The sequence below is a fragment of the Centrocercus urophasianus genome, unplaced genomic scaffold (assembly GCF_019232065.1).
Source record: "Centrocercus urophasianus isolate 14NV4802_14NV808 unplaced genomic scaffold, USGS_Curo_1.0 seq_14, whole genome shotgun sequence".
NCBI lineage: Eukaryota > Metazoa > Chordata > Aves > Galliformes > Phasianidae > Centrocercus > Centrocercus urophasianus.
The window spans coordinates 46372234-46383141 of record NW_024884586.1 but is presented as its reverse complement, the minus strand read 5'-3'; the positions used below and the strand labels follow the sequence as shown (position 1 = coordinate 46383141).

At 40.6% G+C, this 10908-nt stretch overlaps 1 protein-coding gene across 6 annotated transcripts in view; it reads left to right on the top strand.

Annotated features, from left to right (window-relative positions):
* The first annotated feature begins 774 nt into the window (after positions 1–774).
* The window catches only part of SYNE2 (spectrin repeat containing nuclear envelope protein 2), a 155073-nt gene continuing 144939 nt past the window's right edge, over positions 775–10908 (top strand). For 4 of the 6 annotated variants that reach the window (XM_042814203.1, XM_042814205.1, XM_042814202.1 and 1 more), the window contains exons 1-3: positions 775–879; positions 9573–9634; positions 10553–10648. In XM_042814203.1, the coding sequence (XP_042670137.1) occupies positions 801–879; positions 9573–9634; positions 10553–10648 (237 nt within the window). In that variant the 5' untranslated portion in view covers positions 775–800. The remainder of the gene's footprint in view (positions 880–9572; positions 9635–10552; positions 10649–10908) is intronic. The other 2 variants (XM_042814204.1, XM_042814206.1) reach the window with 2 other exon arrangements.

The following is a 10908-nucleotide window of genomic DNA, read 5'->3' as shown; positions in this document are numbered from 1 at the left end:
TAAAGCGAGCCTTCATTTCATCTTCAGCTTTATTTTTGAACTTGTTTAAGTTCTTGATAAAAATGAGCTTCCTGCAGGGTCGAATTGAACAATATTGCTACAGCAGTAACAGAAACATTGTTATACTACTATGAAAGGCATAGCATGTAACTCCCTGAAACTGAATTAGAGATAAGGGGAGGTATCCAGGGACAGGAGAATGGAGGAGCTGGAGAAAAAATGTACTTCATCATGGGGATTAAGAAGTAACAACACTGTTAAGTAGAACCAGCAGCTGTGATTATCCACTTGTGTTAACTGTTGCTTTTGCATTTCACCTTAATCTTTGCAGATTCTGCATTAATTGTTTCCATTCTGTGACAATCATCTGTGCATGAAGGAAAATACAAAGATGTAAAGAAAGCCTGGGAGGTTTGGCAGCAGCAGATCTGCAGAAGGCTCTGTGAGCCTTTGCCAACCTGGCTTCCTAAAAGGAAGCGTCTGTGTTTGTCTTTCCCTAATCATAGCTTTTGTTTTCATGGCAAGACACACTCACATCCATGGTTGTGTTGTGGAGCACTGCTGGCCTCTGTCAGACATCAAGTGAGCAGAGCTAAGCAGCAAAAAGAATTGATTCATGCAATAGGAACGTTCACTTCATTCCGTGTGAGCTCCAGAAACAAAGTAAAGAAACCCCCAAGTGACACCTAACCTGTGCATTCCTTCACAATCAGCACCGTTAACACAAAACTCTACTGATTATCTTTTCTTTTTGTAATTTCAGTTTGGAAATTGATTAAAGAGTCTCCATTGGATTTAACATGGCATCAAATCAGTCATCTCCCTCAACAGAGGAGCAGGCTTCCTCCGAAATAGATGACCTCTTTCTATCACTGCAAGGTGGGTTGCTATAGTTTTCTGTGCTTTCTTGGTGTGGATTTATGGTGGATTTGTGACCCTGGGCAAGTTGAAGGGAATTCAGAGATACCTGTTAGACTACAAACCTGATGTTACAGTGTAGTCTGTTCATGCCTGTGTTACTTTGCTCATTTTTCTAACTAATTTTTTTGCAATGAACTGAAAGATTACAGCTCTGATAGTACTTTCTCATGGTTATTTTCAGAACCCTTGCCTTTTTTGGTGCATGTGTCATTGTGGGTTCTTACACTTTGTTACTCAGAATACATGTTACAGTAAACTGTTTTCAAGGGAATTGCCAATGTGAAAGCAGTTGTGGTATTTCATTAGTTTCCTTGTTTTCAATTTGCTGACAATTAGTTGGTTGCACTGAGCTGTCTTAATGAGTTAACTGCAGTGCTATTTCATTTCCTTTCTTTTTCTTTTATTTACTTTTCAGTCCTTATTGCTTTATCCCATGCACGTGTAGAAAGAAAGCTCATGGACAGAACAAGTAGAAAAATTAAGTGACATTTAAATGGTCATCAGCACATCAGAGATGGCCTATCATGTAGGCTTTATGGATTTTCCTTTAAGGATTTCCTGGAAAGTCTGATTTTGCTCCAAGTGTATTCATGAAAACATTCATTGGTCAGGGAGTCAAGCAGCAGGATGAGCATGGCAGGAAGCTGATCTTCAGTGTGTTTAAAGCTTGAGTATTTTAGAACAGATGAAGTTAAGTCATGTTTCCACAGACCTATTTGCTTTTAGTTTAGTTGAGAGTAAATATGTTAAAAACAGATGGTGTGAGAGAATATCCTGCCAAATTACTTTTACAATCCATCTTTGCACTAATGTTGCCATTGAAGCCACATGTTTTGATGAGTGAGTGTTAACAGTGGTCTGAAACCAAACGTCTTTAATGGTGAACTTTCTTCTGTTTTGTTTCAGTATGAAGTTTTCAGGACAGAGAGCAAAAAGCCATAGCAGATGAGTGCTAGCCTGGCTGTAGCACCAAGCACAGTTAGTGAGATACACATTTGCTGTGCCTGTCACACTCAGCCATTAGTACAGAGACTGAATTGACTATACATGAAATAGGTTTGGGCAACACTGTCTAGCTTTAAGGCATGGAAGTGAGATATGTGGGATTTTAGACCAGGGTTTTATTTTGAAATAATATCACTACTTTCTGGAAAGTGAAATATGTCCAGTGAGAGTGGTGTTGTTTAATCAGTATCTAAATGAAAGAATCTTGCTTATTAAAAATGAAATAACTGAATAATTTTTCTGTGCTGTAGTAATTTGAGCTCCTGGATTATGCTGATGTGGTGCAAATTGGAGCCAAGCTGTGTGTGCTTTTCTGAACACTTTGAGAGGTCCTTAGAAAGTGATGGAAGCAATTTTTGTGATGTCTGAAGATGCAACAAATTTTGTAGACATGTCTAATGTACTGAGCACTGATGCTGCAGCATCTGATCAGGGTCAAATAGACAAAAGGTGATACAGCTGCAGTGAATCACTAGAAACACATCCTGTAATGTGACATACAGAAACTATTAATAAATCTACTACAGGTCTGTAGTAGAAAGGATCAGATAAAAGAATGTTAGGGTCATTCAAGGAAAAGGGGCTGTTTTAATTATAGGGGATCTTGAGGTGGGATTTTTAAAGCAGCTGGAGACTTTGATTACTTTAAATCTGCAGATTCACCTGGAGAAATACAGGAGAAATGTCAGATTTAAGAAGTAACTGCTCTTAACTTTTAGAAAAACAGCTCAATTTTTGTGTGGCTGAAGGTGGTTGTAGTGCTGGTTGTGATCTGCTTCCCAAATTTTTAGATTATAAATTGAGAATATGTCCAGTACTGTAAAAAAGCACAATGTAACAGGAGTTAGGTGTAACCAAATGGCATAGGAAAAGAAAAGTAGGCATGAGGTCGTGTCTGGATTGCTTCTACTTTGTTCTACATTTAATTTTTTTGTGATTCAGTCTTCTGTTATTTCTGAATGGCAGTGATGTTACAGCACTTGTCTGACACATTTAGTGGGTCTTGTCCTAATTAACCAGTCAGTTTGGTCATTGTGAAGTTATATGCCTAAATATGTAATAAAATTGTTAGCTTTTTTTTTAACTGCATATAGAACCAGGCACTTTGTTTAGGTAAGATTTGATTGTGATTTAAGTCAAAATCTTCTGTAGGAGGCCTGCATACCTTCTGGAAGAAAAGGAAAGGAAGGGGGGACAACCATAGAATAATCTGAGTTGGAAGGGACCCATGAGGATCATTGAGTTCAACCCGTCCCCTCACAAGAAGAACCTTAAAATAAGTAATAAAGAGGTTACTTATTAGCAGCCATTATCATTATACAAAGCCTATTAAATTAATGCCAGGGACTTAATACTGTACAAGTCAGCTTTAGTGGACTTTCTGTAAGTGTGTTCTCAGGTAAAAGAATGTTCAAGGATGAACATTCACTTTTCTTTGTAGCGATCAGTCTAAAAAAATGCAGTAAAGAAAGTCACTGAGATATGGGTAAAAATCATCTTGTCTGCATCTTTCTGAGCAGCTCCGTATTCTAAAGAGGTACACTGAAGCTTTAAAAACATGAATAAAATAGGTAAAATGAAACTGTGTGGTCTCTAACACAAAGTCCAGACATTTTCAGTTGATGATGCTAGTCACAAAGTCATGAGGCTCCTCTCCTTTGGTAAGCGAAGGTCTTCTGGTGTCTGGAGAGCTGCTGGAGATCTGTGCTCCGTGGTGACAAGGCTGAGTGTGGGACTGCAGCAAGGGGACTGTGCAGCCACCATGGTGTGGGTGGCTCCAGCAGACACTGACCAGTTTTGTTACTCTCTGGAGCTTTCAGGATGTAAATCCTGAAATCCTATAGGAGGGTGCAACTTCCATCTTCCTCCCAAGAGCAAATACTTTCCCTTTCCAGCCCAGGTCAGCAAACATAGCGTAAGTGTGGCCTTTCCCACCAAGTCTCTACAGAACATTGTTTTCCATTTTTTCTCCACGCTTTCTGTGCTAATTCAGACACAAGAGAGGGTGTTTTAGCTCACAGAGTTTGAAGCATGTATTTACTTCACAATTTAATTAACTGTACGGGTCTTAATTTTTGGCTGTTCTCATTGACCTATGTTCATGCTGCTGTTTATTGCTGTAACTAGGGGGATAACATAAGAACATGGGTACTACAACTGTTTCAGAAGAGTGCTTAGTGAGATAAGTGAATTATGTTATTTTCATGCAGTTAAACCTGATCCTTTATGAATAATCAAAAACCTATTCCTCTCTGACCAAAATTAAATGCTTTGATATGTATGGATGGATTTTATTGTGCAACTTGTAGTAGATTGCACTCATATCTGAGTAATTGACTTAAAGGAAGATATTGCTCTGACACACGCTTAATCTTCCAGAGGTCAGGGAGACTTATAATTCTTATCCAACGTTTGTTTTGCTCCAGCTTTATGCTTCATCTGTTGAGGCTGGCATGTTATTACAGCTACACGTTCATTTGTTGACAATTTTTTTTAAAACAAAGTGATCCAAAAAAGTCCATTAAATGCTAATGATTTTTCAAGGGTGACTTTTGCAAATGGAAAAGCTCCCAGAGGAGCTGCACTGAAATTTACGCCCTGTTTACACTGCCTGGATGAGGAGCTGGTCTGCAGCTTCTGGATCTGAATGGCTTCATGCCATGTGATGGGGCTGACTGAATTGGGAGACACGTGAGATTGGCTTGAAAAAAATCCCTCCCGGATATTTTGGCCTGTTTATAATGCCCAATGAAAAAAAAATAGATTGTGTAGTTGTGTAAATGTGTTCCTTGCTAGATAAATTTCAGTTTGCTGAAGGCATTGTTGAGCCAGAACTTGTTAAAAACTGGCATTACAGTGACTCAGGGGAGTGGGTTGCTTCTGAGCCAGTGGCACAGAGATCTGCTTATGTTTAAGTCCCTGCTCCAGTCTGGGTTTGCAAAAAAAATGTTAGAAAAGCCACCTAAGCCCTTATCATTAAAGGTACGTTGATTTCTAAATGATGTGATTTAGTACCTTAAAGAATTTAACCTGCAACCTCTGTCTGTGCCTCCAAATACTGCAGTGCCTCACTCCAAGGACTGTTCTGTTAGTAAATACTGTGATGACTCAGAGCTGCTCCAGGATCCTGGCAATGAGACCAGTGAAAGTATTTAAGAAGGCCAGGAGTGCAAACTCTGTTTGAACAGGCTTCCTGAGTTAGCAACGCTTTGGGTAAACTGGATCATTTGATTTCAAAAGGAAAAGGAGACTGAGAGGAGATAGTGTAGAAAGTTCCCACTTGCTGCACAAACGTGGCAGTAGTTAATTAGTTAATACTTGAATGCTGTTTGGATTTGAAAAGACCCATTTCTGTAGAAATATTTTCATCATGTTCATTCGCCTCTGGAAAAACTTTATCTTGACAGAAAATATTGTTTGTTTTTAATTGCTTAACACCATGCTACTGAACATAAATGCTGGAAATAACTCTGTTCCCCTGCTTTCCTGTCTGCTGTAAGTGAGGCCGTGTTACTGTGTGGAAGGGAAGGGACAATGTAATGGGCAGGGGAGAGAATTCCTCACCACTCCCTGAGCAGACAAAAGCATAACAATCCTTCTGGTAGTTCCTGCCGTTTACTTATGTACCTGCTTGGTGCTTTAGTTTGTAGCAGGAATGCTCTTTTGAGGGAGCTCTCCAAGTTAACCATGCTGGCCATGCTGTCGTAGAGTATGGAAGTGCATATTTTGGATGCAACTGGAATATGTATTCCAAAAAGATACCCCAGTGATCTGTAGCCATTCAGTCTAGAGCTTCTTGGGTGCGTGCTTTTTTCCCCTGGTACATGTGGTGGGTACACTGACTTCTGACCTCAGCTCATCGAGCTCCTGATCTGTTCCTGCACGACTTCCTCTTGTAGATCTATCCTCAGGTGACCTGTGTGGTGGAAGGAAGATGCAAAAATAGCACACACAAATGGTATTTATGTCAGTCAAATCATAGGTGGGAAGATGATAGAGTTGTGTTCATTAATTTCAAAGAATTGCTTGAGTTTAAAACAAACAAAAAAAAGTGCCACGTGGTTGTAAAGGATTCAGTGACAGTGAGGCACCAGTCCTCGCAGTAGAAGAAAATCTCTTGGATGTTTGGTGACTTCTTTTTTACAGACAGAGTGGAGCAGGCTGCATCTGCTGTGCTGAGCTGGGGGTTGCTTCCCCCGCTCCCTGACAAGGGAGGGAGTTATTTCCTTGGAGCCATCTCCCACCTCAGGAAAGAAGGAACAAAGGGCAGCCGCGGAGAGGAGATGAGTTTTAACTCTGGCTTTTCTGTGTCACCATCAGAGGAAGGCTGACATTCCTGCCCTTCTCTCTTCTTCCTCCCAGGAGAGCTCAGCGCTGCCATGGCCCCTGCTGCAATCTATCATGTCCTGTGCTCCAGCCCTTAATGATTGGCCTATTTTATAGCACTTGCTGATAGCTCATTGCTGGATAAAACAGCTATTGTCCTGTCCGACAGTATATATTGATTTACAGCAAGTCTATGTGACACGCTTCTTCTGTGCTATTCCTTTCTAAAGAGTTGTTCTGAAGATTAGCTTTAAAATGGAAGATGAAATGTGATAGATTTTGGATGCTTTCAGATTAGCAGGTTCTCATTTTGTTCTCTTAGGTTTACCTTCTGCCTTGGTTAGTTGCATCCCAAAGTGAAAGAAATGATCAGAATTTTTTGATAGCTGTTTTTATTCTGGGTCAATGGCACTTTGAAAACTAGGACAAGATAAAACCAAGGTCACTTAGACTCCAATAAAAAGGCCTGACAAAGAATCCATTCATCCTCATAAAAGTAAAAATCCGTATTAATTAACCACGTGGCAGAGATAAGAATTTGAGACCTTGATTAAACCGTTAGAGCCTTCAAGCAGTGGAGTCAGGGGAAACGCATTCAGCCTGAAAATTGAAATATGACTGCCTGCCACCATGCCAGCAGCACATCTGTAACAAGCTGTGTTGTACTGGTAGGCATTGAGTTTTCTTATTGATTCGTGAAGTTTTTTTTATTTATTTATTTCAATTGGAAAATAAGCCAGACTGCAGCTGAGGCTGCAGCTACCTGAAAGGCAGGCTGGTGAGTTGCATTAGGCTACAGCTGTAGGTTATGGGAACAGAACTTGTTCTTACACACGTGCAGCAAAATAACTACTTTCTCCATTTGCTTGTGAGATGTTTGCCTGTGAGCAGCCCATGTGAATCAACACTTGTAGTACCTGGCCCGTGTTGTGTAATGCTTCTGTACGTCAATAAGGAGAGATTAAAACAGAACCAGACCAGGTGTCTTCGTCCTAATGGTCTTTCAGTTACCAACTCTGAAAGCAAGTCCTCTAAATTGGTAGCAGTCTTTGACAAGAGCTACACCTGGAAGAGTTGCAGACAACTGGCAAAGCATTTAATATTTGCTTTCTGCTTCTTTTCAAGTGCCAGAAATTCCAGCCTGATAAAAGAGTGCAACTACTCGGTAATCACTCATTAGGTAATTGGAATAGCACCCATACAGGTATTAAACCAAAGGGTGTGGTTGGGTCCTGTGCTAACATGAAGCCAGTAACTCCATGCTGTTTATGTCCTCCGAATGTGTGTAGTGAATGTGATTGGTGTGTAGCACGTGTGCTTACTTTCTGTTTTCCAGACATTTTTGTCCACGTCTTTAAGAATGCCTTCATCTTTATTGTTCATCACCACCTCTGTGTTATTTAAAGAAAAGCACAAAACAGTTGATCGAGCAGAGGAAATGAACTGCTCTGTCAGGATTGTAGTATTACAGATTGATCACAGAATCGTTAAGGTTGGAAAGACCACTAAGATCATCTAGTCCAACCATCAACCCTCACCATGCTCACTGACAGTGTCCCTCGGTGCCACATTTCCACAGCTCTTGGACACCTCCAGGGATGGTGACTCCCACACCCCCCAGGGCAGCATGCCAATACCTCACTGTTCCTTCTGAGGTTTTGTTTTGTTTTGTTTTGTTTTCGAAATATCTAACCCAACTAAAGAACTGATGGAAGACCAGTCAGCTCCAGGATGCACAACGGCCCTCAGTGCATGCAATGCATGAATGTTTTTCTAGCTGTTCACCCACCCCATGACCCAGGAGGTCACTTATTACCTTGACCGCGGCTTCCATAGCCTCTGCTCCTGGCCAACATCGCAGCAGGAGGAGGCCTTGTGCTTTTTCTCTGCTTTGCATCTCTTCTACCCATCTCACCTCACCTCCCTGGTGCCTGAGGGGAAGGCTGGAGGCAGGCAGACAGGAGGGGCTGAGCTTTGCCTGAGGAGCTGCCCTAGGTGTGTACAGAATGGTCTGCCTCAGCCTCTGGCAGGGGTGGCTGAATAGGCTGTGAGGCTGGCACAGGCTAAAGGTGGTGGTTTAAGTGACTGGAACATCTGCTCATCAGTGTAAGCTTACGCTCCCTCAACAACAGTTCACATGATGTGTTTGTAGTGTCTGTGTGGAACCAGTGCAGCCCTATGGGTATTGATTCAAAGGGAGGAAGGGAAGAAGAGGAGGCAACCACCCTTCCGCAGCTCCAGGCAGGTCCCAGAGGCGGGCCCTGCTTTTTGGCTTGTTCTTTGAGAAGCCAGCTTGTCTGCTTCCAGTCAAAGCTGATGTGGAAAGGGAGAGAAAAAGGAGGTTGTGTTCATGTGTGCTCCCAGGAGGCTCTGGGATGGCAGGCAAAGGTGGGCTGTGGGTTTTGTGTGTGGCAGTGCCTGTGCAGCATCTGGGTTAGCAGTGGGATGGAAAGGCTGTCATCTCAGCAGCCAACACCTGCTGTTATCTCAGGCACACAGCAGGGATGTATGCTTTTCACAGCCCTGTCTTGGCATCTATCCTGGAGGGGACAGGAGAGCTAGACTGATCTGCCTGCATTGCTCAGCTTTCACACACTGAGGAAAGGGAAGAGCAATTTTAATATCTGTAGTAAAGTAAAATTAGGCCCTGATCCTCTGCTGTTCAGTTGAATAGTTGCTTTTGTATGGACTGCCTTATGCCAAGTGCAAAGTCTTGGTATTTATTTTGATGAGGTGCATACCTTGCTCTCTGCTCCCAGATATTCTTCTTCACTTTCTGGAAGAACTATAGAATGATTCCCTTTTCTTCTTTTCTGTCACAGAGAAAGGCTTTCCCTACTTTTGAAATTTAGGCTGATGTGAGGGATTGCTTAAATATTCTGTTTTTTAATGCAGGGCCTAAAATAGTTTAAATAGTCCCCTTGCAGCTGCTGGTGGTTTTTCACTTAGTGACAGCCTACAGGACCTGGCTGAGTCTCTGGGTGATGGATGGAGTTATTCTGCATGGATTGTTGTCTAGGATGTTGTGTGCACACTGCTGCTTGCATTTCCTGAGCCTTCAAGAAAGCCTTGGTTGCTCTTTGCTGTATCCAGTAGAGAAGCATGGTTGATAATTGCAGAGCTCCTTACATTATCATCTGTGCTAGTTTAAAAAAAAAAAAAAAAAAAAAAAAAACAACCACTAAGAATTGAGAAAACTAATATTAACCTGTATCTACTCTCATATCTGGAAGAGCAGACCTTAGCTTTTTGAGAAAGAAAAGTAAAACCAGATGATTTTATTTTTTCATTATCCATTTTGCTTTTCTTTTTTTCCCCAGTGCAGCGAGAGTGTACTCAGAAGAAAACATTTACAACCTGGATAAATTCAATATTGGCAAAGGTAAGAAGGGTATTCTTTAGGAGAAGAATGCTTTTTGCCTTTTTTGGTTTGGTTGTGTTCTTAGGAGATATTTTTTTTAAATAAACAAAATGAACATAGGATTTTAAGCACTGTCTGGGTAAAGTAGCCCATGGAAAGCATTTGTTTATTACATGTAACAACACTGTATTGGTGATGGTCCAAGGAGACTTACAAGAGGTGCTTTGTAAGAAGTTGACAGTATCTTTCTTGCTGATTTTGTAAAACAAACTTTTTGCTGAGTTGTGGCATGAATATCAGGGTTTCAAGAGTTTCTAAATTTGTGATTATTATTACTGTATTTAGAGAAGTATTACTCACTTATGCAAACCACAAACATGAGTTCAATGAGATGATCACAGAGCAGTTTATACAGCGTGTGCTGTGGCTCTGAATTGCTCAGATAAAAATCCAGTTTTGGCTTCTCCTTGAGGAGAAGCCATTGAGCTGATGATGGATTTGTGTTGTCCATGTATGGGTGAAAGAGTGACACCTTAGTTATTCAGCTCTATAGTCGTATTTGTATTCAGTATATGTTGAAAAGGAAGTAAAAATATGAATTAACTGCTAATATTAACTTTCCTTTTGTTCAAAGTTACTTCTTTTTGCTACATGTCTCCTTGAAAAATATCATAAATGCTTGAAAATGTGTCCTAAAGTAACTCTTATAAATAAAACTCTGAGATGAGGAGAGTGGGAATAAGAAACAAACACGATAATGTGTTAGAAGGAGCTGGATATGGCTGATTAGATGCAGGATTTATATTTCAACTTATTGAAAAATAGAAGATACTGAACAGTTTCTTAACAATGAAGTGGAATAATCTTTCATGTTCTATAACGTGTTGAATTTTAAGTAACTAAAGATGGTGTCACATAACACTGAAATTTATTTTGCAGCATACGCCTCCTTCTGTTATCTCAGACCTATATACAGACATTCAGCAAGGACATATGCTTTTGGATCTGTTGGAAGTGCTTTCAGGTCAACATCTGGTAAGACAGAACAATACAAATATTACCTCAATGCTTTGTCAAATCCAGAAGAAATTGCGGGATATTCTTGATTGTAAGGACATTAATAATCCCCCTGAAGTCACAGAGCTATTTGCAAGTAACTTAAGCTTATATCGCTGACACTGAATCACACTGAAGTAATTTGATCCAAAGTCATTCATGAATCTTTGCAAGACTCTCCTTATCAAAATGGAAATAAAATTAATTTTTACAACTAAGAATGTAACGTGTTCTTTTTG